The sequence below is a fragment of the Equus quagga genome, chromosome 8, assembly GCF_021613505.1.
Source record: "Equus quagga isolate Etosha38 chromosome 8, UCLA_HA_Equagga_1.0, whole genome shotgun sequence".
NCBI lineage: Eukaryota > Metazoa > Chordata > Mammalia > Perissodactyla > Equidae > Equus > Equus quagga.
The window spans coordinates 126,588,393-126,615,301 of record NC_060274.1 but is presented as its reverse complement, the minus strand read 5'-3'; the positions used below and the strand labels follow the sequence as shown (position 1 = coordinate 126,615,301).

General features: G+C 57.6%; 1 protein-coding gene across 2 annotated transcripts; it reads left to right on the top strand.

Moving 5' to 3' along the window:
- The first annotated feature begins 1,533 nt into the window (after positions 1 to 1,533).
- Positions 1,534 to 25,974, top strand: WDR86 (WD repeat domain 86). 2 transcript variants are annotated; one of them, XM_046668843.1, is made up of 7 exons: positions 1,542 to 1,801; positions 1,999 to 2,287; positions 11,018 to 11,159; positions 14,730 to 15,150; positions 22,050 to 22,185; positions 25,264 to 25,367; positions 25,660 to 25,974. In XM_046668843.1, the coding sequence occupies exons 2-7, from the start codon at positions 2,062 to 2,064 to the stop codon at positions 25,828 to 25,830; spliced, it is 1,200 nt and encodes a 399-aa protein (XP_046524799.1). In that variant the 5' UTR covers positions 1,542 to 1,801; positions 1,999 to 2,061; the 3' UTR covers positions 25,831 to 25,974. The 2 variants fall into 2 exon arrangements, with proteins under 2 accessions (XP_046524800.1, XP_046524799.1); XM_046668844.1 differs by lacking the exon at positions 25,660 to 25,974 and having other exon boundaries at positions 1,534 to 1,801; positions 21,973 to 22,185; positions 25,264 to 25,401.
- The last annotated feature ends 935 nt before the right edge of the window (positions 25,975 to 26,909 follow it).

Here is a 26,909-nt window from a genome sequence, read left to right as displayed (position 1 = left end):
TGCTGCTCCAGGGAACGCCTGTGATTCTTACTCCCTCTACCTGGCCACGCCTCACCTGGAGGCCACATCTGTATTGCCACCTGCCCATCAGTCTTTACACTTGGATGTTGCAATGGCACCTTGAAGTTCACAGGTCTTAAAATGAACTCATGATCAGCTTGTAGGAGCATCTCTGAAAACGTGTCAACAGCCATCACCTTCCAGTCTCTCAGCACAGTGCAGACTCCCAGAGTCCTACTTCCCTCCCTGCACACATGCAATTTCTGAAGAATCCCTCTCTGGAATATGTCTCCCCTTTCTGCCTTCCTCTCTCCTGCTGGATCACCACAGCCCCCTCCTGCCTCCTCTCAACTCACCTCCACCAGTCTTCCAACGATTCTAAATCCCACTCTAAGGGACCCACCAAACCCCTCACTGGCCCCCACTGCCTATGAAGTAAGGTCTGCCCCTTAAGCTGAGTTGCAAGCTGATTCACAAGTTTGGGGAAAGAATGGATTTCTTTAGTTAGGCCACTTGGGTAATAAACAGCCCAGCGCCCTGTGGGACCCCACTATGGGTTTTCCTTCAGAGTCTGGACATGGTCGATCATTGGGAGAAGGTCCTGTCGTCGTGATGAGGTTTGGCTTTCTAAAGTCACCCTGCTCCCCTCTCCCCAGCCCCAAACACACAAAGGAATCCAAGGTTGCCCGACCAGCTTCTAGAAAGAGCCCTGGAGGGTTCGGGAAATCCTGCTACCTTTAGGACCTAGAGGATCTGAGTGTGTGGGGGGTCACCCCTCCGCGCCCCCCGCGAAGTAGGCACCGGAACTGCTCTAATGGGAACCAGCAGCCGGGCGCTCCGGGAGGGCTCGCAGCCGGGGGTGTGGGATTCCCGCAGAGACCTCAGCGGACAGTCAGAGGCTCAGGCCGAGCGGAGGGGGCGCGGGGGTGGGGTTGGAGGCCGAAAGATGCTGGTGCGGTGGGCGGGGTCCACGCCCCCAGAAAGAGAGCGGAGGGAGCCCGGCGCCTAGGACCCTACGGCCTCTCGAGGAGGTGAACCTGACCTTTCCCGGAAGCCCCACCGCCCCTCTCCGCCCGGGCTCGCTCCCCACCCCCACTCTCCTCCCCGTCCCCTGGCTGGACTTATGTAGAAATCGGGATGTGCGCGTGATTTCTCAGCGAGGGCGGAGTAGGGGCGCTTTCCGACGAGGGGGACTGCCTCCAAGTCCCCCGAGAGCCCCTCTGGCAGGGTCTTTAGGTCTGGGAGCCTGGAAGGAGCAGACTTGCCCGGTGGTGGCGCGCAGCCGCCGACCGGAGTGAGTTCCCGGGCTTGCACGTCTCCCCCACCCAGACCCTTGTGTCCACCTCCTCCTCCCTTGTCCCGGTCTTTGGTCCCGCGGGGGTGGCAGAGGGCTGGAGCTCAGAGGCGCAGCCGAGGCAGCTGGGAGGGTCGCACGTGGAGCCGACCTCCGCATCCCTGGGGCGGGCGCGGGGACAGCTGGCCGAGGTCGGTCCCAAGGGACAGGGGGCGGGGGGGGGGGGGAGGTGGCTGCGGGAGTGCTGGGTGGGGCTGGAGCGCAGGCCGGAAAAGTGGGAGGGGACAGGTTGAGGGGTGGTCTCTGAGGAGGAGCCAGGCGGGACCGTATTGTTCGACACTCCACAACCCGGAGCGCGCAGCGCTGGCTGGGGAGCGCGCGGAGCGCGAGGTGCGGGGCGCTCGCCTTCCCTGGTTCTCCCCACCGCCTGCGCCCCACGAAGAGACCCGGGCTTCCCAGCGCGTCTCTGCCCGGCTCGCCCGAGCCCCGAGGGACGGGTCTGCACAGGTGGGGTGCGGGTCTTACGAGGGGGCGCGGGGAAAGGGGGCAGTCTGCGCCCGTGGGGCTGCCCCATTGGAGGGGGTCCCCAGTGGGCCGCCCCCCGCAGCGCAGCCTCCGCTGGGTCAGTAGGCCGGGAGGTCCGGTAGGCAGCGCGGGAGCGAGGGTCCCTCACCTCACCCCCGCCGTGCCCCGTGTTCCTGCAGGCGCCTGGCGTCCCGGCCCCCTGCGATGGCCGCGGGACACAGCCGCAGGGAGCAGCCGCGCGGATGCCGGGGTACCCCTCCCTAGCGGGGCGCAGCTTCTTCCTGGTCCTCAGCTCGACCGGCGGGATGGGGGGCGGAGGGTCTGCCTTGAGGGTCTGCGCCGACCACCGCGGGGGCATCAACTGGCTCAGCCTGAGCCCGGACGGACAGCGCCTGCTGACGGGCAGCGAGGACGGCACAGCCCGGCTCTGGAGCACCGCGGACGGCCAGTGCTGCGCCCTCCTGCAAGGTAGACACTCTGCGCCGCGCCCTCCCCACCCTCCTGCTCTGTCCTCTGTTCCGCCCGCTCTCCTGCCTCAGACTTCGGCTTTTCCGCCCGAAGACTGCTCCCCAAAATTCCAGCCCCCGCCGCCCCCGGGGCACTCATGGAAGAGCGCTCCCCCGGCCTGGCCTCCGACCAGCCGAGCGCGTGGGGCGGGGTGCAGAGCGGGCTGCGATTGGGGTCAGGGGGCCGAGGGGCATCCGCCACGGCGAGGCGAAGATCACTTGTCAGCGAGCTGCATGAAATCATTTCCATTACAACCGTTTGAACAAAAACATGGCACTCAGACCACTTCAGCTAAGCAGCGCCTTCCCTTGTCACTCACTGGCCGTGTGACCTTTGGCCGGACATTTCCTCTCTCTGGGCCACTGTGGTAACAACGGGGGCTTTTTAAGTGGGCTTGTTGGGTGCCGCCGTGCTGAGCACTACCGTGTACAGTCCTCACACTAATGTTATCCCACTCGTGCAGACGGGGAAACTGAGGCAGGAAGTAAGTTTCCCAGGGTCACACAACCCGTGGGGGGTAGAGTTGAAATTTGAACCCTCCTCCCACCTCGGACCACCCAGCCCGGCTCTCTGCTGCTTCATTTCATCCCCTGTAAAATGAAGGGGTGTGGGGATGAGATTGGTTGAGGCTTCTCTAAAGGGGATTGTTACATCAATTTATCAGATTTGGAAACTGTGAAATAGCAGGAGGCACACGTAGTAGGTGTGCGTGCGTATTTATAAAGCAGTTTTACAAATGCAGCCCTATTCTTACGTGTCAGAAGCGGGTGTATTTCTTACCCCGGGTCGCTGTCACGTGTCTGCACTGCAGGACTGAGGTCCCTCCAGCTCTGCCCCTGCTGTGGCCTGAGCAGCAGGACAGCCCCTGGATGGAGCACAGGGCTTTCAACACTGTGCAGTTATTTATCTCTGTCTGCTTTTTCCACGTAATCAGCAAATCCTGGGTGGCCTCCCCCAGGCCTTCCAGCTCTCGTAGGCACAGGGAGTACAGATTAGCTTCAGTGTTGGCCGATCCCGACACTATTGGTTTTAGATAAAAGCAGTTATGGTAGATATTTCAAAGCCGGGTAGGGATGCGTTTTGGATTGCCAGTTAATTGGAAGTTGGTGTGGATAACGGAGAGTTGACCACAAACTGACACGTTTAATTCTCTCCCCCTGCAAAAAAAGTCACACACACTGACAGACACTCAGCCAGGGCTGGAAGATCTGAGATCTGCTAGGGATCTTGAATCTAACTTGTATTGCTTTCCAAACCTGAGCCTGGAGGGCTTTCAGATATGTGCATTTCCAGGACCCGGTTTCCCATGGGGTAGGACTCTAGAATTGGCATTTCTAACAGGAAATTCTAGAATTGGCATTTCAGGTGGATCTGATGCATAGCTGGCCTGGGGAGCCCCTGGGCTGGGGCCCATGGTGGGAGCCCAGTTTGCAGGTGAGTTTCCTCCCCAGTTAAGCTCCAGCCTTTCCAAGGGTGGCTCTGGCCTGGTGAGCACCCTGGCTCGGCCTGCAGGGCAGCTCTGGAGCCTGGGACCAGCCTCCAGGGCCCACCCTCCTGCCCAGCTCTGCCCCGCCATCCCCACCCAGCTCTGCCTGGCAGCTGCCCTTCACATCCACTTTGGTGGTCCTCACAGCTGCTTGTCCCCTCAGGATACCAACACCTGCTTCCTAGTGAATCTGTGCCTGATCCTCTGGTGCCCTAGAGGGCCAGGCCACTCAACAGGAAAGCCATCGAACTGAAAAAACTGCTGCCTGTTTCTACTAGGATTGTTTCTGCTGTTAAAACAGTTGGCACTTCAAAAATTTTCAAGGACAGAGGGGACACAAGTAACCTTTCCTTATGCTGGAATCGCGCTAATAGACGTGACTTGCAAAAGAGTCATTTTGGATGTGCGACAGTCCTCATGTGGCCCCCAAGGAAAGCAGGGTCTTGCCAGCTCCCCCACCCTATAGGATTTTTTCTATCAGCTCAATATTAATAATATGTCTTAACATTTGTTTAGTACCCTTTGTTTTATAAATAGCCCTCGAAATACTTGTCATGTTATTAATCCTCAGGACTGTGAGCTAGATAGAATTGACACTGGTTTTGTTTTTTTTTAAAGATTTTATTTTTCCTTTTTCTCCCCAAAGCCCCCTGGTACATAGTTATGTATTTTCAGTTGTGGGTCCTCCTAGTTGTGGCATGTGGGATGCTGCCTCAGCAAGGCTTGACAAACAGTGCCATGTCTGCGCCCAGGATCCGAACCAGTGAAACCCTGGGCTGCTGAAGCAGAGTGTGCAAACTTAACCACTCGGCCACGGGGCCGGCCTCCCTTTGACACTGGTTTATAGATGAGCATGGGGATTTATTTACCAACACACAGAGCATCTTAAGTGTTTCTAGGTACCTGTGAGGTAGGTGGTGGTGTCAACATCCCCCAAGGCACGTAGTGCAGCTACAGGACTTGTCCAAGGTCACACAGCAGGTCAGTGCAGTTACAGGACTTGTCCAAGGTCACACAGCAGGTCAGTGCAGCTAAAGGACTTGTCCAAGGTCACACAGCAGGTCAGTGCAGTTACAGAACTTGTCCAAGGTCACACAGCAGTTTGGGCCGAGAGGGCTTCTAACTCACTGTGTGGCTCCTGCTCTCACCAGGACGACACTGCAGGGAGCTGTGCTTGCCCAAGGCCACATGGCTGATCAGAACCCGTGAACCCTGGGATGCCAAAGCAGAGCATGCGAACTTAACCATTAAGCCATGGGGCCAGCCCCAGTGGTGGTTTTTGGTTCTGTGTGGACAAACTGCACACTCCTCTTTATTGGAAGCCTGGTGATACCAGCCCAATGGCATGACCCCACCAGGGAGCGGGAGAGGCCATTAATGGTCAAGATCCTGGGCCCTGGAGCCAGACTGCTTGGGCTTGAATTCCGCTACTTAAATTCTTGTGCCTCAGTTTCTTTTTTTCTTTTTTAAGATTTTATTTTTCCTTTTTTTCCCCAAAGCCCCCCGGTACATAGTTGCATATTTTTAGTTGTGAGCCCTTCTAGTTGTGGCATGTGGGACGCCGCCTCAGCGTGGCTTGATGAATAGTGCCATGTCTGTGATTGGCGGGCGAAACCCTGGGCCACCGAAGCGGAGCGCGTGAACTTAACCACTCAGCCACGGGGCTGGCCCCCATACCTCAGTTTCTTTTTCTGTGAATTGGGGTGATAACAATAGTAACCTAGCCTTATGAGGTTGTGGTGGGATTCAGCCAGTTAATAAGCAGCTCTGGGCTCATTGCGTTAGTTGTCTTGTCCTTCATGCCAACGTCAACAAGCCCGAGTTGAGGAGCAGCATCTCGTTGGCACCATATCGTGCCAGCTCTAAAGCTCTTCCTCGTTTGTTTCTCACAACCCTAAAATGCCCATTTTGTAGATGAGGAAACTGAGGCTCTGGAGGGCTAGCCACCCTCCTGCATTTACACGGGCAGAGCAGGCCCTGGGTGGAGGCTGCGCTCCTCCCTCCTGGTCCGGAGCCCTTTCCCCCTCCCTGCCTGCTGGGTGGACTGTGCTGGCTGCCTGTGTGGGACTGGAAGATGCGGGAGTCTCGGCGCCTGCCCCAGGGAGTCTGCAGATTGGACTGAGAGAACGAGTGCTCAGCGGAGGGGCTGTGTGCGCTCCACCTCCAGATAAGCAGGAGCTGTGGGCTGGGGTAGTCAGGTTCACCTCTTGGCCCAGGTGGGCCTGGAACTGGACAGTTTTTAATTGTAATGAAAAACACAAAGTTTACCATCTTAACCATTCTTAAGTGTACAGTTCAGAGAGATTAAACATTCATAATGTTGTGCAGCCATCACCACCATCCATCTCCAGACTTCTTCATCTTGTAAAACTGAAACTCTGTCCCCAATGAACAAGAACCCCATTCTCCCTCCCCCAGCCCCTGGCAGCCACCGTTCTCCTTTCTGCCTCTACGAATCTGACTATTCTAGGTACCTAGTATAAGTGGGATCATACAGTGTTTATCTTTTTGTGACTAGCTCATTTCACTTAGCACAATGTCCCCAAGGTTTGTCCATGTTGTAGTGTGTGTCAGAAACCTTTTTTTTGAAGGCTGAATGCTATTCCATTGTGGGGATATGCTGCATTTTTTTAATCTGTTCATCTGCCGATGGACACTTGGGTTGCTTCCCCTTCTTGACTATCGTGAATGCTGCTGCTATGAACATGGGTGTGCAAATCTCTCTCCAGGCCCTGCTTTCAATTCTTTTGGGTCTATACCCAGAAGTGGGGTTGCTAATCATCTCATACATATTTTAAAGGGCCTGTGGGAGCTCAGGGAAGGCTCTCAGACATAAACAAATCATTATTAGCTTTGTCCCCGTCAAGGAAGAATTCCATCAAAATGCAGTTTGTTTTAAGTACGGATTTGAAGGAAGCCCACACTGGTAATTCATTCTTCAGCTCTCCAGAGACCACTGTCTGGGGGTGGTCTCCCCTGTGGGGGCAGATTGAGGAGGATGGGGATGGAGGCAGGAGAGTGGTTTGGTGAAGGTCATGGGGCAAGAGAAGCTGGGCTGGAAGGACAGGCCCTGTGGCAGCACCAGTGACAAAAGCCTCAACCTGCCCTGGCAGGGAGCCTGGGGCCAGGTGGCCGGGGCTGAGTCTTAAGTGGCTTTGTCAGACCTTGTCCATTTCAGCCACACCCTCCATGCTCTGGAGTGGGAGCTGCCACTCTGGCTTGCTCAGAGAACGCATCACGAGGCAGCTCTAGCAGGCAGGGTCCCAGAAGGAAACAAAATGGTGCCTTCAAAAGAGTAACTCAAGGAGAGTTTAATAAAGGACACTTGCAAAATGTGGGCAGAGTATAGGGGACCCACAGTGCTGGTGGCCGGTACCAGCCAGACTCTCGCCACTCCCAGGCCTGAAGGAGGGAGAGTGGGAGTGGTTACTGCAGCCCAGAGACGGGCTTCCTCCAGGGAGATGCACCAGGCACGGCCAGTGTAGCCGGACCTGCTCCTGCAGGTCATGCGAGGCTCCTGCTGGGCTCCCAACTGTCTGAACCCTGCTGGCAGCGGGGGGACCACGGAGCCCACAGGGGTGGTGGTGATCTTGACACAGGGGCTAGGGGAAACGGCAGAGAGTGAGCTGGAGAAGAGCTGAGGGACAGAGGGAAGACTCGCTAGGGACAGCAGAAGGAAAGGAGACGTCGCTTTGCATGCTGAGTCCAAGGCATGTTCCAGCTCGGCCGGCGCCCTGAGGCTGGTGCCCACTCCAGCCCATCTGTGCCCCCGCAGGCCTCCTGTATGGGGAGGGGGCCCTTTGACTTTAAACTTGCAGCCAGCCCGAGAGTGTGCGGGCAGGGAGGCGGGAGGGCCGACTACCTTGGCAGGAACCTCTGAGCCTCAGTGTGTTCTTTAGAACATAATAACTGCATCTTATCTGCATTCTTCATCCCTTCAAAAATATTTATTTTTACTTTGGCTTTTTTGCTTATTCTGCGCAATTCCGAAGCTCGTGGTCGAGGCGCTGTTGTCCCTGGAGACGTGATGGGCCCTCCCTCCTCCATCCCCGGGGTCGGGGCAGGGGCCTTTGCTCCCTGGGTGACCCTGCAGGCCCAGCGGCCGTGGAGCCCTGTTGTCTGGTCTGGATTACGGTCAGCGCTCTGCAGCCTCCAGGGCCCCTCTGCTGGCAGGGCTCCGAGTCAGCGTGGGTTTTCAGATGTGGGTGGGTGTCTGGTGTGCAGAGGAAGGGGCCTGTCCTCGGGAGAGCCTTGACCGCTGCAGGGAGCCTCAGCCAGCTGGGGCCACGCCCCCAAGAGGGCAGAGGGGCAGCTTGGCCCAGCTGCAGAGGGGAGGTTATTTTACATGGAAAAAGCCATCTTTTCATTTTCACTCCTTTTCTTCAAGACTTTGTGTATATACATTTATATTGTTACTGATTCTCATTGATCTATGTATCCTTTTTTTTGTCATCACTGCGGTCCCACATCTCACGGTCTTCAGCATCCCTGGTTTAATGGCTATGGTTGCACCGAGTGGAAGTGTCAGGGTTTCCTAACCACCCTTGGTTTCCAGTGCTTTTCTTGGCTTAATTTGCACTTACGCTTGGCGTTTTGCCTTTCTGCTGTCGGATGCTCTTGAGATGGGACGGAAGCAAGTGGAATGGGGATGACGCCCCTGAGGTGGCCTCTCCTGGCCTCGCCTAGCGCCCAGCCACGCCGGGCCCGTAGAGATCCTCAGGATGGCAGGACGCGATGCCCGCGCAGGGCCAGCTCCGGCTGAGGAAGCCAGGTGGTTCCTTCCCAGATGGGGTTGAGCCTTCCCCACAGCAGATAGACATGCTCTCAGGGAAAGTTTGTTGACAATCTTGAAATGCTTTATAAACTCTTTGGGGTTGGCAGAAAGCTGGGCTGTGTTTTGCCAAACACATTTTGCCCTCTACTTTTAAATGGATGTGTATTTTAAGGAAACATAAACTGCAGTGTCTCTAAGTGTTTACTTTATTCGGAGAGACGTTTTCCTAGAGGCTGGTATATGCTGTCCGAGAAGAGTGGAAAACATTTCTTTGTTAATTTTTTTTAAAAATTCTGTTTCTTAGAACCCAGGAAGTTGCCTTCTTCTGAGTAACTAAGCTTAAACCTAGAGCTGAAAAAGTGTGGCTCAGCTTGAAACTGCCCAGGAGACTCTAAACCCCATTCTCCCTGACCCTAGACATCTAGACGGAGTTCAAAGTTCAACTGAAACCTTAACGTAACACAACATCCCCCAAAGCTGTGGGTATTTGAGTGCAACAGTCTGCTCATCTGTGAAATGGCTTTTGGGTCTAACATGCCTTTGATTCTGTCGATTTTTCTGGTCCCTGAATTCCCCTCAAATATACTCAGCTTCTGTGTGCTGTTAAAAGTTGTTATCTGAGGTGAAAGATCTTGCCCAGAGGCCAGGCCCTACTGTGATCTCACCAGAGCTCCCAGGGCTGCTTTTTTTGTGTGTGTGTGTGAGGAAGATTGGCCCTGAACTAACATCTGTTGCCAATCTTCCTTTTTTTTTTCTCCCCCAAACCCCAGTACATCGTTGCATATCCTAGCTGTACGTCATTCTAGTTCCTCTGTGTGGATGCCACCACAGCATGGCTTGATGAGCAGTGTGTAGGGCTGCGCCCAGGATCCAAACCTGTGAACCCCGGGCTGCAGAAGTGGAGTGCGGGAACTTAAGCACTTGGCTTTGGGGCCGGCCCCTGCACAGGGCTGCTTATTAATGCCCCAGACATGAACACTGATCCCCGGGCTGGGTGAGATCTGACAGGCGCACTGGTAAGAGGGATGATCAGGTGCGCTCGGCCGCGAGCCCAGACTCTGTGTGGCCTCCCGCCATCCTAGACCGCCACGCTCACGGCGTCTCTGCCACATCCACCATTTCTGCCACACACCTGAATTCTGGCCTTGGGGCTCCTCCTTTTTTGGTGAGTGCCCTCTGCTGTCCCAGAATGCTCTTCTCCCATCCTCGCCCCACGGGTACCTGTGGACCCTTCCTGCTCTGCAACATCCAGGCTTCTGCTCTGTTGACCCCTGGCACACTCTGTCCCAGTGCATGTCACGCTCAGCTGACTGTCTCTCCTGCTGGGCTGGCTGCTCTCTTTGAAGGCAGGGAACATGTCTTAATCATCTCTGATCTGTGTTCATTTCCTGTGGCTGCTGTGACCAGTGATCACAGTGGATGCCATAAAACAAGAAGAGTTTATTCTTGCACAGTTCTGGAGGCCAGAAGTCCAAAATCAGTGTCACTAGGCCGCTATCGAGGTGTCAGTAGGGCTGTGCTCCCTCTGAAACCTGTAGGGAAGAATCTGGTTGCCTCTGTCAGCTGCAAGTGGCTGCCAGGGCTCCTTGGCTTGTGGCCGCATCACTCCAGTCTTCAGGGCCAGCACCTTCAAATCTCTCTCTGCCTCCTCAGATCTCCCTCAGCCTCCTTAAAAGAACATTTGTGATTGCGTTTAGGGCCCATCCTGAGAATCCAGGATAATCTCCCCATCTCAAGATCCTTAATTTAATTACATCTGCAAATGTGTCTTTTTCCAAGTGAGGTAACACTTCTTGGTTCCAGGAATTAGGACCTGATATCTTTGGGGCATTATTCTGCCTGCCACAGTGTCTCTCCCCAAATGTAAGAAGAACAGATAGCACCTGGCATTTACTCAGTCTGCACAACAGCCCCATGACATAGGCATCCTTACTCCCCCATCTCAGGTGAGGAAATCGAGGCCCGGGGCAGGTGAAGTGGCTTGCCTTCCACAGTCAGTAGCAGCATCAGGATGCTGGCCCAGACCTTCTGGCTCCAAAGACCACACCCTTGGCCTCTATACTTCTTGTCACCATAGCACTGGGTTTGTTGAATGACTTGAGTGAATACAAATAGCTTACAAGTTTGAAGACTAAAAAGGAGACATTGAAGAAGGCGGAGGGCAGCAGAGGAGGGAGGAAGAAGAGACTGGAAGATGAGGGAGCAAAAGGATTCAGGGGCAGACTGAGTGCCCCCTGAATTGCTCTCGGCACCCCATGGTTCCTGAGACTCTGTCCCAGAGTAAAATCATCATGTCCAAAGGACTCACCTCAAACACTCCCTGCCCTCTGCTTTCTTCCCTCACCCCCCTCCCCCATCTCAAACATTCTTCCCAGAAAAAAAAACAATGGCTGGCATGCCCTGGCATGCTCACGTCTCCCCTCGCCTGCAGGACACAAAAGCTACGTGACCTTCTGCCAGCTGGAGGATGAAGCCGCCTTCACGTGCAGCGCTGACTGCACCATCAGGAAGTGGGATGTGCTGACGGGGCAGTGCCTGCAGGTGTTCCAAGGACACACATCCATTGTGAACAGGTCAGTGTGGCCTGGGGGGCAGAGATGTAGACCGTGGGGCCCCTGCCCTGGAGGAACTTCGCTTCTCTGGGGAAGTCCACATGTGGATGCATGGAGAAGTCATCAGGAGCCATAGCAATGGAGGGCCCAGGAGACACGTGGCCCCAGGCGGGACTGCTGTTAACTGCCCAGGGCTGCAGGTGCGGGGGTTTGGGAGGTGGAGGTGGGGGCAGGGAAGCACCACTGACACACTGACTTGTGCCTGGATGCCCCCCCACCTACCAGGGGGCCCTGGCAGCACAACTGCCCCCTGCTAGGCACAGGGAAAGGCATTGGAGGCCACAGCTCCTACTGATGGGAACAAATTCCAGAGGAAATGACTTAATTGGTACCGGATGGTGGCAGGGCTTGGAGGAGGAGCAAAATGGAGGTTTTGCAGATGGAGTCGAGGGTATTTTTAAACCTGTCCTTTCTATGTTGCTGTTGAAAATATTTCACCCCCCTGCCTCTCGAGGAGGTTTGAATTTTTCCTTTCCTTATTGAATTTGGGTCTGAGCTGAGCCATGGAAATTCCTTTGCTGACCAGATCAATTTGACACTATTTATGTAACTTGTGGTGGCCTCTCAAACTCCTGAGGGAATGCCCCGTATAAGCAGGAGTCTGGGCACCCGACCTTGGGCCCTCGTGGCCGCAATGACCTGGAGGGGCACCTGCCTGGGATGTTAACCAAGTAAAGAAGGGGCCCAGCGCAGGCGGCCGTTTGGAGGGGGTCAGAAGGCTGGGCTGGGCTAGGACGGATGGAGAGGGAAGGGCGTTGGCCAGAGGGACGCGGCCGGCGTGGGCTTTGCGCATGCGTGGGTCGGGGCGCGCACTTGGCCAGCTTTGCGCATGCCTGTCGGGGTGGGCAGTTGTCCAGCTTTGCGCATGCCTGGGTCGGGGCGCGCACTTGGCCAGCTTTGCGCATGCCTGTGTCGGGGTGGGCACTTGGCCAGCTTTGCGCATGCCTGGGTTGGGGCGGAACCCACTGGGCTCGTGGTCCAGCGCACCGTGGCGGGAAGGGGTGGGCCAGGCCGATCATTAACTGCTCGCGGTACCGGTGGCCTGCAGTCGGGATGATGCACCAGCAGGGCAGGAGCTAGGTAACATCCCTGAGTAGCAAGATAGACGTAGACCAGCAGACATCGTTGTGTTGATTCAGGGTGTTCTGAGTGGAGAAGCAAGTCTGGAGGGACCCGGGTAGGGACCCCAGTGGAGCTCCGGCCCCACCCCCACCTTCCAGCAGCTGAGCTTTTATCTCCCTGGCACCCCCGCCCCCCTTAGCCAGAGCAGGTGAGGCCTGGAGACCTGCGAGACCAGGGCCACGCTAACGGAGGTGGGAGAGAAGGGGCTAGAACCAGGCCTCGGCCCCGCAGCTCCTGCTTGCCTCTTCCCAGCACTCTTTCTTGAGACAGACGTTTGTGATTGAGGAGAAGTGTGTGCGTGGGGGAGTCTCCTTTTGTGCAGCCATGAGTGGCTCCAGGGGACAGCCCCATCTCAGGTGACCACCTTGCCCTCAGGTTGAACTGGGAACTGTCTGCTGCTCCTCACCAGGAAATCTGGACAATTAAGGCTAGAAAGAATGCTGTGCCGGGTTTAGACTCTCTCCCAAGTGCACACACAACATGCACACATGTTCACACATATGTGTACAAACACATTCACACACACACACGCTCTCACACACAAATACGTATACACACACACATGTTCACACACATATGCAAGCACACATGACTTTTGAGCAGTCAGCTATTCCAAACCCACAGCTCTGGGTGGATATTTGCATTATTAAGTAACTGCTCACAAATGTGTGATATCCCTGAGATGAGGACATGGACTTCACTTTTTCCCGTATTTTCAGAGCTGGGCCAGGTGTGTGAACTTCTTGGGGTGCCAACCAGGCCTCGTGTCCCTGCCTTCTCATGCCAGGCCACACCTGGCAGGACTCATACCCCCAGAACATCACCTACCCCTGCCACGTGGCGTCAGGTCGTCCTTTCCTTTAGAAATGCGCGTGTCGTGAAAACCATGCCTGTGGGTGTTAGGGAAGAAGCCCATCAGGAATGGCGTGGTCGTGTTTAGTGCTGTCTGTTTCCTTAGTTACCTGTGGGAAGCAGGGCCCGCCCTGAGAGAGGCGAGGGCCGTGTGCAGGCGGAAGGTCTGTTTTTGTGAGCGGCTGTCTCTCCTCCCATCCACGTCAGCCTCGCAGGCCAGACCTTTTCAAAGAGGGAGCACGAGGTGCCTCTGACACTGAGATGGGGGTTCCTGATCCCTCTGTCCCCACACCAATGACATGCCCCCATTCCAGCTCCCTTTGTGCCCTTGGTGGTCTCCTGGGGCTCAGGGCTTCTTCACAAGGGTGTATTAACAGACCCTTTGAAGTTACATGCAAAGTTCTATACTAAAGACAAATGTGTGTTTTCTGGGGAGAAGTTCTTATTTATCAAAATGGTAAGAATCATGATTATTTACTCTTGGGGAGGCCTCTCCTTCCCCATGGTGTGGACAGAACCTCTCTGCCCGGGGCTGTGACCTGGAGCTGGAGTGTCGCCAACAGACCTCAGCCCAGTTAAGGTTCTGCTGTGTGAGCTGACAGCAGATGCCCACCCCAGCTGCACGGTGATTTATCTGACTGTGCCTCCCGTGGGCCCCACCTTTAGGGAGGTCACCCATGGGCATGATCCTGGGACCAGTGTTGTGAGAGCGACAGCAAGGGCTGGCCAGCTCCTCCAAGGCTGAACAGTAGGAAGTGCCCTGCCCAGTCTCTTGAGTCTGACCTGACCCTGGGGTGGCAGCGTGTCTCGTTTTGCCCAGTTTTCAAACTGCAAGTCCTGCGTCCACAGAAACCTTTCAGTTCTGGGCAAAGCGGGAGGGTCCGTCTCCCTGCCTGTTCCCCTCCCCTCTCTCCCTCCTCCCTTTGCCCCTGCTTCCGTAGCTGTGGAGTAGCTGCTCCGGGCGAGGTGTTGGGTGGGAGCATTGGAGCCTTGGTCCTTGCTGAGGCGAGGGTCCGAGTGGACCACGGGCCCAGCATGTGGAGGGGTTCAGACAGGAGGGTGACTGGGGGCAATTCTGGGTGCTGTTCAGGAATGAGTGCCTTGAACTGGACGCAAGGTGAGTGTGGCTGGCTCTCCACTCACGAGTGGAGAGAGGGGAGCCTCTTCCAGCTGCTGCGTTGAGGCAGCTGATCTATGGCCTGGGCAGCTGTGCACACAGGGGCGGGTGGAGGTGTGGATGGCAGTGACCGAGGACGCCTTGAGTCTGGGCTTCATTCTGTGGGTGGTGGAAGCCCAGAGGCTGAGGCTCTCTCTGGGGTCCCTGACATTTCCAGGGGGTCTCTCTTGGTACCCCCACTGTCACCCTTGATTCAAAGGGCTTGGATTCCCCAGCCCTGTGGTTTTCTCAGATTCATATCTCCCGTTCCCTGGGAACAGTTTGTGCTTCCCATCACCTGGGCTCATTGAACACATGAGACCCCAGCCAAAGGGATCCTGTGATAGTCTGCAGGGCAACACTGTATGGGCTGACCCTGACCTTTCCCCTCTTGCCACCAGAATCCTGGTCGCCAACAACCAGCTCTTCAGCAGCTCCTATGACCGGACAGCTCGTGCCTGGAGTGTGGACAAGGGGCAGGTGTCCCGGGAGTTCCGGGGCCACCGCAACTGTGTGCTGACTCTAGCCTACTCTGCTCCCTGGGACCTCCCTGGGGCTCCCTGTGCAGAGGAGGCCGTGGCTGGGGGGCTCCTGGTGACGGGCAGCACAGATGGCACGGCCAAGGTGTGGCAGGTGGCCAGTGGCTGCTGCCACCAGACGCTGCGGGGCCACACAGGCGCTGTGCTCTGCCTGGTGCTGGACACGCCCAGCCACACGGCCTTCACCGGCAGCACTGATGCCACCATCCGAGCCTGGGACATCCTGAGTGGGGAGCAGCTGCGGGTATTCCAGGAGCACCAGGGCTCTGTCATCTGTCTGGAGGTGAGAACTGCCCGGCCCCTGCCTTTTTGCTAGGGAAGCCCCGGGGTCATCTCTGAGCTGCTGCCCTACACCAGTGTACTAGTCAGCTCAGGCTGTGTAACAAAGGACCACAGGCACGGGGGCTGCAACCACAGAGACGGGTTGTCTCACAGGTCTGGAGGCTGGAAGTCCAAGACTAAGGTGTGGGCAGGGTTGGTTTCTCCTGAGGCTTCTTTCAATGGCTGGTAGACAGCTGTCTTCTCCCTCTGTCCTCATATGCTCTTCCCTCTGCATCCAGATTTCCTCTTCTGAGGACACCAGTCATACTGGATTAGGTTCCACCCTAATGACCTCATTTTAACTTAATTACCTTTTTAGAGACCTTGTCTTCTAATATGGTCACATTCACAGATACCAGGGTTAGGGCTGTTGTCAGTGTATGAATTTCGGTTTCCTTACGTGTAAAGTGAGGTTATGTCTACCCACAACCCCTAGTCCATAATTCCTAAATCCGAGAGTTGCAAAACATGAAGAGTTTTTTTCTTAGGCTTGGCACTGAAACTTATTTGGCAGCAAAGCCTGACCTGAACACATACGAGGCTTGCTGTGATTCAGTTCATCCCACGTCCTGGGAGTATGCCTCCCTGTGCTGCGGAAACATGAGTGTGTTCCTAAAATCCACAAGATGCTGAAACACGTGCGGCCTCAAAGTTTGGATTAGGGATTGCAGAGGTGAAGCTGTGCCCGCCCCTGGGTGGTTGCGAGGATTTAGTGAATTAACAGCAGACAGGCGTGGGGCCTGCTGCCTGGCGTGTGCTCACGCCCGTTAGCCTGTGCCGTTGCTGCTGTTTTGCATCTCAGCGCTGTGCTGCCCATGCTTGGCTGGCAGTGTCTGCTGGATACGGTCCCTCCCTCTGTCTAGGTATTGGGATCTGCGGGTTCCTGGCCGGGGTTTGGCCAGCTTCTTCCTTTCCCCAGGCCAGTTTCCACGCCTGACATGGGCGGGTTGGGGTGCAGCCCTGGGTGGCACCTGAGAAGCCACAAATGAAGCACTGGGGGTGGGCTCGAGCCAACAGGAAGCCGAGTACAGTGGTCCCCTGGAGAGCGAGACCAGGAGGCCTGTTTTGGGTTCTGGGGGTCAAGGGCAGCCCTGGGACCCTGGGAACAATGGAGTAAGGAAGGGCTCTATTTTCCCTGGGCGGAATGACCTCTGACCCCTGGTGAACCACAGAGCAGCTGGGTCCCTGCCATGCTTTTTCGGATGTATAATTGGCATTTTTCTAACTCAGATCCTGCTTGAGGACATTATGATGGGGTAGGGGACCTAGTTGGAAGTCCGTCATATGGTTTCTAATTTCCAGGGTTTGAAGTGGCTGGAGGGCAGAGAGAGGACCCCAGCAGGTACCTGGGAAGCAGCATTGTGCATGATGGGCAGAGATGTGCAGGGAGCAGTGGGGATGGTGTCCTGGGTACAGCATGGCAGGACAGGCTTGGGGTCAGTGAAGAAGGGTGGAGCGAGTCTCTGGGCAGCCAGCTGGCTCAGAGCTTCTGGTACCAGCCAAGAGCGAGTCTGTCTCCTCTGCTAGGTCAGCCCCAGGCCATGGAGCCCAGTGCCTGGCACAGCAACGGGAAGTGAATGAGTGATGGGGGAGTAAAGTGCTGGTGGGGGCTTGGCACTCTGCAGAGTGCTCAGGAGACTGCAGGACCACAGGGCAAGGCTAACTCCCAGGGTTGGGTGCTCCAGGGTGGGGTGCTCCAAGGGTGGAGTCAGTCTTGCTCCCGTAAGCACAAACCAGGCTAGGTCCCAGTTAGGGAGTGAAGGGTGTGGGGGGTACATGGGGAGAGGGCCTTGCTGGGTGGTGGCGTGGGGCCAGGTGCAGACGGGCACAGTGGAGTGTGTGGAGGCCCCTGGGGTCGGAGCTGGGAGCAGGGAGAGCGCTTCCCGTCGGAGGAACTGGGCGCCTTCGTGGAGGCCGGTCCTGACAGTGTCTGAGGGCCTGGCACAAAGGCAGCCTCGCGCTCGCACAGCCAGCGCGTGATTCAGTGAACGTCCAGTTATTTGGTTCGTTGGTTAGTTAGTTAGGTATTAATTCACAGCCCGCTTCACCCCGAGGTGGAATTGAGGTAGAGAAGCCCCCATTTTCGAGAGCCGTTGGGGGTAGGGTCCTGCCTGACAGAGCGCCAGGGTCACCATCGCCACAGTGGACGCCTGGCACCTTCCAGAGAAGCAGTTCCACAGCGGACCTGCACAATGCCCGGCAGGTGGTGTATGTGACCCTGCCTTGCATGCCACGGCCCTAGGGAGTGCTGGGGAACACTTCCTGTGGTTCGGACACTAGATAAACGAGTCTCCGTGTCTTGTTTCCTGTCGCTTCCCCTGTGTGAAGTCTGGTTGTACGGTGACTTGGGAAATGCCCGTGCGTCGATGCACGGGTGTCTCTGCGTTGGTGTCGCCTGCTTTCAGGATTCCCTCCTCTCCCTGTCGCGGGGCTGCAAAGGCGCCTTGCCCGCCTCTCCTGATCTGCCTCTGTGAGCGGGACTGCTCCCCGCCTCACCCTGGCACTCAGGACCTTTCAGGGCCACCTGACAGTCTCTCGGCCCAGCCTCTGAGACCCTTGCTGTGTGGGTCCCTCACTGCAGCCTTGCTGTCATCTCCAGTCTGAGTGGGAAGCGCAGCCGCGGAGTCGAGGCACCCATCTCCTTCACCTTCTCCAAATAGGAGGCGACCCTCGGGTTCACGTCAGTTCCCGTTCTCTGTCCCTTCTCCTGCGTGTCACACCCAGGGCCATGCACCTGCGACATGGAGATGATGTCTTCTAAGGGACCACACAGAACTCCCACCCCTCCCAGCACGGCGCCTTGCCAGACGTACTGCAGACGGGCAGGGTTCCCGGGTGTTGGGGACCCCAGGAGCATCCTGGACCCCCTGGATGGTTTTGGGAGCCCAGCAGCCTGGCTCCTGGTGTTGTTTTGCTGAGGAAGCACTCGTGCTTGCAGATTGAGAGGTGCACTTTCCTGTTAGGATGAGTGTGGGGTATCGACTCGCTCCTGAGGGGAGCCTGTTCCGTGGAGCTGTGGTATTTCCACTGTTCGTGCTGGACGGGTCAGGCCCACCGTGTGTTGAGATAAATTTGTGGGCTGCCTTTTCAGAGGTCGGGGAAGAAACGAGGAAACTGTACAGAGTTACACAGCCTCTTATGCCTTGCTTCTGAACCTGTCGGCCCCACATGGATGAGGTCCCCACTGAAGCATTCCCCCGCCTCCTTGCAGGCATGCGGCCCACTCTGGGCCTTGTAGGAGCAGAGACGAGGCCTGAGAAATCAGCCAAGCCCTGAGGGGCCTCTGCCTTTCCCGTTCATTATGGGACGTGTATCCAGGGTTGAACACGCCAACCCCAGAGGGTTCCAGGAGCCAGGTCGGGGCAGAGCCAGGAGTGCACAGGCCTCCTCTGAAAAGGGTGGTCCAGCTTCCAAGTAAGAAACTCAAAGTCAAGCCCACTGACCACCGAGGGGGCTGCTCCCTCCCCTCTCTTGAGAGGAGCTCCCAAGGTCGGGGCTCAACTGGCTGCTCCTTGTGAAGAAAGAGAAAATTTTAGTTCTGAAACATTTTAACGCAAACAGTAAAACAGACAGCTATGTACCCACTTGTGAAATGAGATATCAGCATTGTGTCATATTGACTTCATATCTTTTTAAAGAAATAAACATTTTGAATACAGCCAGAGAGAAGGGGAGGAGCTGCCAGGTCTGGGGGCAGCCCGAGGGCAGCGGGGAGCGCTTGTTCTCTGCGGCGTCGTCGGGGGGCACCATTCTTTTCCTGCAAAAGCACTGTCCTGCCAGACCCCGAGGGGCGGGGGGCAGAGATTGCTGTTGCATTTTAGGGGGAGGTACTAGCTCCCATGTTGGACCAGGCTGTGTGCATTATCGCATTTATCCTCATGGCCACTTCTAGGGAGATGATTTTTTTCATTTTGTACTTGAGAAGATGGGGGCTCAGAGAGGGTAAGCAGCTTGCCCAAAGTGTTACAGCTGGTAAGGGGCAGAGACAGGATTTGAACCCAGGACCGAACATGTAGCCTGTGCCTGTAACCAGCGGCGTGTAAGGGTGTGACCGGCCGTGCCATGCCGGAGTGGGGGAGCCTCTTGCCACAGTTGGGCTCAGGAGCCAGAATGTCCAGCGCCCAGCCCTGCTCACAGCCCAGCCCAGCTGCTTCTCCTCCCTGCCCTGGTGCATGGGCTGCCGTGAGCTGAGCTGAACAGGGGAGAGACCCGCATCCCAGGGGCCTCGGCAGCACAGTCAGGCCGCCCGCCTTATCCGGCGTGCGCCTGGATGGGTCACGCTGCAGGGAGCTGGCCCAGGAGCCCCGTCCCCTCAGAGCTGCCTTGACTGCAGGGCGTCCTGCAGGACTGGCCTTTGTGATGTGCTCCCGTTGGGGTCTGTCCTGCTTTCCCCATCTGCCTTGGGCCTCCCCTGGCCTCCCTGGCCGCCCTGCTGCTCCCCATGGGCGTCCCTCCAGGAAACAGGCCAAAGCGAACAGAGGCCTCAGCCGGCCAAGGACAGCATGCTTGGAGCGGTGCCTCAGCCTCCGGGCTCAGGGCTTGTACTTCGAAAGTGTGCTGCTTGTTCACTTTTTAAACACAGTGTGACATGCCCTGCGTCACCAGGACATGCCGCGGGGGGAGCAGGAGGCGACCATGGATGCTCGGCGTGGAGGCGGGGCTGTGGGACCGCGTGGCTTGGGTGGCCCCCGGAGTGGGGTCTTGGCCTCGCACACACCCGCTCCCCTTGTTACAGGTCCACGCTTCTCAACGGGTGGTTTGGAATCGTGGTCACTGGACGCCTGGGGCTGCCTCCAGGAATGACGGTGGGGCACGGCCAGGAGACACTGGGGCCAACAGCGGTCAGCCTGGCGGGCAGGATGCAGACACAGTGCTGGGGGCAGCATGAGGAGCAGACCCGGGGGGTGGCTTGCTCATGAAGCGTGAGGGGGGATCAGTGTGGGAGAGCTTTCTGGGCAGAACAGGACTTGTCAGAAACCTGGGGAGGAAGGTGTGAGGACACAGGTGAGCCTGGAGAAGCCAGGCCACATCCGGGCACTGGGCTGGAGGGGCTGGGAAGGCTGAGAGTGGAGTAGGGGAGTGCGGAGCAGGCTTGGGAAGCCCTGCTGGCTTTTCTGCCCCTGCCCTCGTCGATGTCCGGGGACCAAGCTCCTGGAGGGTGGTGCAGATGGTGAGAGGACTGAGTGAGGTCTGGACCCTGCTGGAGCCCCTCAGGTGTGTGGATGTCACACGCGTCCCTGTCCCAGGGGAGTGGACTGCCAACGAGAGAGGCCAGAAGCCAGGCCCTGCTGGCTGGGCTGGTCATAAACCTGGTGGGACATTAGGGCAGAGCCTGAGAGGTGGCAGGCGTGCCTGGCTCCCACTCCATCCCCAGGAGACCACCCCCAGCCTCTGCCTCAAGGAGGCTGCACCTGTTCCTCAAGATTGCACCCCTCTGCCAGAGGGATTAGCTCAAGGCCAAGTTCGGCCTGTGCTGTGGCTGGGGTGGAAAGATGAGCTGGGCTAATTGTAGCCCTGTTCTTGGATTTAAACTGGTAAATATTATGGGGAAAGTGAGTCAGCCACAGGAACTGCAGTGGGAAGTGGCTCAGAGTGTGACTGTGATGGGCAGGTGTGTACTTGAGCTAGGAGGGCATTAAGGATGCTGATGGACAGCCTGGACTGGTTCTAGGCCCACCACCTGCTGCCCCTGGGAGAAGGGCCTCATCTTTTCTAAGCCTCCAGCGGCCCCGGGGCCCAGCAGTGTCACAGATGGCTCTCTCTGAGGCTTCTAGTCTGCCCTTGTCTTCCCGGGCCCTGCAGAGAGGGAGGCCCTGTGTCATCAGCCAGCTAACTGCAGCTGAGGACCGCACCCCGCCTGGCCTGTGGTTCTCGTCTTCTCCTCCACCAGCCAGAGGTGCTGGCTGGGAGCTGTCGTGGCTGCAGGGTGTTTCTCTAGGGAAATTGGCGGAATTACTCTAATAGTCTTTGCTCTTCCCTCGGGCTAGTACACTGTCCATCTTGGCGGGGACGCTCCTGTGAGGGGTGCCCCCCAAATCCCTTCTCTCTCCCCCGGGCCCTATCCTTACCTCCTGTGACACCCAGCAGGGTGTGAACGCCCCTCCAGCTGGCTGGGTGAGCGGGAAGTAGGGGAGCCTGTCCCCAGGGCCCTCCTCCCTCCCTACCAGGGCAGCCCAGGGGCAGGCGCAGGACCCCATGATGGGCCCTCACACATACCACAGCCAGTCAGCTTACTTCTAGAACTTTCTTCTTTCTGCCCTTCCACAAGCAGAAGTCTAGCATGAAAGCCCTGCCCTGGAAGCCCTTTTTTCAGGCGGGACAACACGAGGGACCAACTGGTGCAGTCTCGCGGTGGCTGTAGGTGGATTCACGGTTGCCTTCCCGGCCGCCAAGCTCCTCTTGAGTAGGGCGCTGCCAAAGACACCTGACAGCAATGATGTCAGTGCTGGCCAGCCCCGGGGGTCTTTGTTTCTGTGGTGCTGAGCACCATCCGGCCAGCCCCCGGGGTCCTTGCTCCTGTGGTGCTGAACGCCATCGGGTGGGATCTGTCTCCCCTGAGGAAGTGGCTGGCCTGATCCTTAACTACAGGTGAAGTAGCTGAGGAGCAGAGTCTGACTTGGCCAAGAGCATGGTGACAGTCCAGCCGGCTCTGCCTGACCCCACGCTGCCCTGCGGAGAAGGGATGGGCAGCGGGGGCTGGGGGGTGGGGGGCCGCAGGGGGACGTGTTGGGCTCATCCACCGCTTCTCCCCTGAGCCCCGCCCATGCCCCTCCCCGTCACACAGAGAGGTTTGGGGAGCTGCCCAGCTGCCCGGTTGCGGCCGTACCCACGTCTGGTGCCGACCCTCTCCCCGCCCCCCAGCTCGCGAACCGGCACGTGTACTCGGGCAGCGCCGACAGGACGGTCAAGTGCTGGCTGGCAGACACCGGGGAGCGCGTGCGCACGTTTGCGGCCCACAGACACAGCGTGAGCGCCCTCAAGTACCATGCGGGCACCTGTAAGTGACCCTGCTCCTGGCCCTCCCCACCCTGCCCTGCCCCGCCGTCGCTGCCTGTCCCCTTCACTCCTCGCCCCCCACCAAATCCTCCCCGCAAAGGGCCGCTCTGCTTTTCTACTTCTTACTCGACCAGTCCCTCCTTGAGCCTCGCTGCCATCCCAGCAGGTCAGGGCCCAGGGGCAGTGGCTGTGCCTCCTTCATGCACACGTTCCTCCAGTTATTTACAAAGAAGGGCAAATAAGGGTGTGAGGGCTCCTCCCCACCTTGGCCCCATAAGAATGTGCAGTGACCTGAATGTTCACTGGTCCTAAGGTCAAGAGCATGTCTCAGGGCCACATTCTAGTTCTCAAAGTAAGACAGTGATGTCACTTACTCCATCCAGACTTGAAGTCCACGTGGATTTGGCTTCACCTGGCATTAGGTTTGACTACAGATAGGAGGAAAAAAACCCAGATAACAGTAGTTTAAATGAGAGAGTGGTTTATTTTTCTCTCAGGTAGAAGAATTTCAGAGACTGGCAGTCTAGGCTGGAATGGATGGCTCCACAAAGTTATCAGGCTCCCAGCTTCCTTCCATCACTTTGCTCCATCATCCTCAGCAGATATCTTCTATCTTTAACGGGGCCTCATGGTTCAGGAAAGCTGCTAGAGCTCCAGCCATCATAGCATCTTTTAGGCAGGCAGGAAGAAGAGGAGGGAAGGGCAAAAGGACGCATGTCCTAGCTAAGTAGGCCTTTTAAAGATCTTTCCTGGAAGCCCTACCCAAAGACTTCTGCATACATCTGACTACTGCCTGCAAGAGATAATAATACAATCTCTTACCTGGGGACATTGCAGCCAGGATTAATCAGGATTATTTTAGAAAGAAAGAAGAGCAGAATGATTTATTGGGGAGGCAAGAAGCTGTCCCACAGGTCTCAAATTGTCTCACATCTGGGCTTCGCTGGCTCTGTCCAGCTGGTCTGCCACATGTTTACACCCTAGAGACTCCCAGAAGACAGACACTGTTCCGGGGAAGCAAACCCCCCAACCTCGCCACCCCTCCATGGCACTGGGGCTCCCAGGGCCCTGAACGTCTTTCCCAGGATGATCCTCAATGTTGTTTTGCCATCAGCCCTCCCTTCCCCCCTGTTCTCTCTCTCTCTCTCTTTCACACACATACACACACACCCTGACAGCAGCAGGAAGCTGGCTCCACCCGGAACTGAGCCGGAGAGTCATCTGTAGTGCTAGAGCGGGGGAGCAGACGAGGGGCAGAGTCGTCGCAGTGGGAAATCCAGGTTGGCTTCACGGCACAGGTGTTAGATGAAGGGAGAGTGTGCATCTCTGAAAGTAGAGCCTGAGACGCCCTTGGGATTTAGGCGTCTGACACAGGAAAGTTATTTTTTCCTTCTTCCTGTGTCCAAACCTGTAAGTGTGATTACGGCTCTGCTCCCAAGTTGCAGACCTCTAGAAAGAAGAATGTTGCCTCGGCTGCCTCCCCTTGGCAGCAGCCGGGATGGAACCTGCCACTGCAGCGAATCCCACAGACCCTACCTGCTGCCCGCTAGTAAGGAACTGGGTTCTTGGTCTTTGCCAAGGGCCACAGGATGATCCAACTTAACTCCTGATCTGCTTCCCACCCACGAGATGCCCAGCAGCCACACAGAGTTGGTGAGGGGAAGGCAGGAAAGGTGCTGAAGAGGCCTGACATGACACTTCCTCTCCTGGGCCGCATTCACCTGTAGCTCTGCAGACCGGCTGGGAGTAGGCAGGTGATGCAGGAAAGGGGATAAGTAGTAGATCCCCCGAGGCTAGGGTGCCCCAGAGGGTGTCAGCTGTTCCTGCTCAGGCTGCTGGGTGGGTGTGGCAGATGTTGTGGGTCCCCTGCTCAGGAGTGCTTCTTGCTGCAGCAGCTGAGATCCCCTGCCCGAGGGCCTTTTCCTGGGAGGGGCAGGTCAAAGGAGGGCTGGGAGTTGACACCCATAAGAGAGGCCCTCAACCAGTGGTTAAGGGGAGTCGATTGATAAATAGCTCTGTGTCCTTCTTCCCGGTTCTGACAACTCTAAGATGTGGTCTGCACTTTCTCCCAAGGGCCCCCAGCAGTCACCGCCTAACAATGTCCTGTATGGGTGTCCTTCCTTCCTGTCTCTCTCCCCACTTCCTGGAATGCCGAACCAAGTAACTGTTTGCATGCAAACCCTAGTGTCAGGGCTGGTTTCGGGGAAAACCTGCCAAGACCATAAGTGCACAAGGGAGGGCCCTGGTCAGTGTTCTCAGTGTGGCCCCTGAGCAGTGGCTCCAGCATTGCCTGGAACTGACTAGAAATGGCAGTTCTCAGGCTCCAGCCCGGACTCCTCCACAGAAATTCAGGTGGGCCCAGCACTGTGTGTCTGAACAACCCTCCTGGTGGTTGTGTGCACACTGGAGTTTGAGAACTCGTGGACTAAGTTATAAAGTAGGAAGAAGCCCAAGGGAGGCAGAATCTGGGGCCCTGCTGCTGTGAGAGGTTGGGCAGGGCGCCTGATGAGCCCCAGAGCCCCAGGGGCTCTGGTTTTGTTTGGAGGGCCAAGTTCATTACTGAGGGCTGGGAGGACTGGGTTTCTGGTTGGCCCTTGCCCCCTAGGCTGCTAAGATGGTGGGGGAAGGGATCACCCCCCCCCCCCCCCCCCCAAAGCGGCTTCAGAGCTGCCAGAAACACCGGCAGAGAAGCCAAGCTTCAAAGGCTTATACCATACGGCCTGAGAGTGGGAACCTGGGCCCAGGCGGTACTCAGGAGGGATGGAAGCACCTGGAAGGGCAGGGCAGGCAGCCCTGAAGCCCAGTGAAAGCTCAGCTGCGGCTACGCAGGGCCGCCTGTACTCGTCACCCTGAGCTCACGAGAATGTAGTAAGACAATGAGGGTGCCGCCGCCCTCCTTTCAAGGGGCTCCTGCCATTTCCCATTTGAGCCTTATGACGCCCCAGTGAGGCGAGTTGACCGCCTCGGAGGCGTCCCAGGTCACTCTTCCACCTTGCCCCTCCGTGCCCGCCGGCCTGTGGTGTCCTGGAGAAGGTAGAGGGCTCTGGTCTGGAGGCCCAGTGGCGCCGTGTGTCCACAGTGTTCACAGGCAGCGGGGACGCCCGCGCGCGCGCCTTCGACGCCCAGTCCGGAGCGCTACAGAGGGTGTTCCGCGGGCACGCCTTCATCATCAACTGCATCCAGGTAAGCGCTCCCGCCTGTCCGCTGGGCCCCTGGGAGCTTGTCGGGTGTGCGAGCGCGAGCCCGTCTGCCTCGAGGGGAGGGGCGGGGCGGGGCCTCCTCCCCGAGCCCGAGGTCTCTGGGGTGAGACGCCTAGGGAGTGGATGTTCACGCCGATGCCCGGGGCCTGCGACCGCTGGAGGCAGAGCAGGGCTTGTGCGTACCAATCCTGGGACTGGGGACAGCTGCTGTGACGCGCTGGGGGCGGGGGAGAGCTCGGCGTCCCCTGCAGCGCGGCCCCCGCTCCGCGCCGCAGGTGCACGGCCAGGTGCTCTACACGGCCTCGCACGACGGCGCGCTGCGCCTCTGGGACGTGCGCGGGCTCCCGCGCGCCCCGCCGCGCCCCGCCGCCCCCAAGCGCAGCCTCTCGCGCCTCTTCAGCAACAAGGTGGGCTGCGCCGCCGCCGCGCCCCTGCAGCCGGCCTGACCCCACCGACGGACGGGCAGACTCCGGAGGGAGCACGCCCTGCCCGCCCGGATGGCCGGAGCGGGAGGGGCGGCCCAGGCTGCGACCCCGCCCCTCTGCATCCCCAACCTCTTCAGCCAGAGAACCCCCAGAGCGACCCTGTCTCAGGCCTGCTCACCGGCCCACTGGGACCCTCCCGGCTCTCAGGGTGTCCAGCCCCACAGCCTCGACCGCCCGAGGTCCCCGGAAGACAAGCGTTTCCTGCTGACAAAAAACAGGGACGTTTCTTCAAAAAGCTGCTGAGCTGCAGATTGTCGTTATTTTGGCAAATTGTCCCGAAATACACATCGTTAAAAGTGCTCTGGAATATGTCTTTTGTTCTGCAAACTGAGTCTCAGAGGGAGGAGGGATTCCAGGAACCAGGGGCCTCACAGCTGGCCTGGGCCTGCCTCTTCTCGTGGATGAAAGCGAGGGGCTGTGGCCTGATGGCCCCCCCAGTGTCAGTCGTGTGGGGAGGGCCATGAAAGAGGCCGGGGAACAAGGAACCAGCTCTTCAGCCTGTCTAGGTGACAGCGCAGATGCATTACCCCTGCTTTGGAGCTCCCATTTCTGCATGAGTGGAGGAGGGCCTCCTCTCTGACGTCTGGAGTTGAAAGGCCAGAGCAGTAGCCACCTAGCCCCATACACAGGAGTCAGCCCAGCCCTGCCCTCGAGAGCAGCTGGAGTGTTTGTCAGGAGGAGCTTAATGGCTGCGGGCTCTCAAGCTCTGGAGCGGCCCCAGTAACTCCTCTCATTACCTGAAGGGGGTGCTCTTCCAGCCCTTGGCTGGTGCCAGCGTCCACAGTGCCCTCTGTGCCAGGCCCTGGCTGGCCTCTGGTGCAGGAGGAGAAACTGCAGAAGATAGTGTCTGCCCTTAGAGCTCAGCAGCTCACCAAGGACAGAAACCTCCCCGTGCAGAGGGGGCCCTTGATTCAGAGAAGTGGCCGCTCCATTGCCTTAATGCAAAAGGTTTCATCAGCAAGATGTGCTGCAGGGCAGGTTGCGCCTGCCCCCGAGCCCAGGGCGAGCCTAATGGGTGGATCGCTCCCCCTCAGGTACAT

Coding starts and splice junctions, on each gene's coding strand:
- WDR86 (XM_046668843.1), top strand. CDS start 2,062: ATGCCGGGGTACCCCTCCCTAGCGGGGCGCAGCTTCTTCCTGGTCCTC. Junction 2,288..11,017: donor GTGCTGCGCCCTCCTGCAAG/GTAGACACTCTG, acceptor CCTCGCCTGCAG/GACACAAAAGCTACGTGACC. Junction 22,186..25,263: donor CAAGTACCATGCGGGCACCT/GTAAGTGACCCT, acceptor GTGTGTCCACAG/TGTTCACAGGCAGCGGGGAC.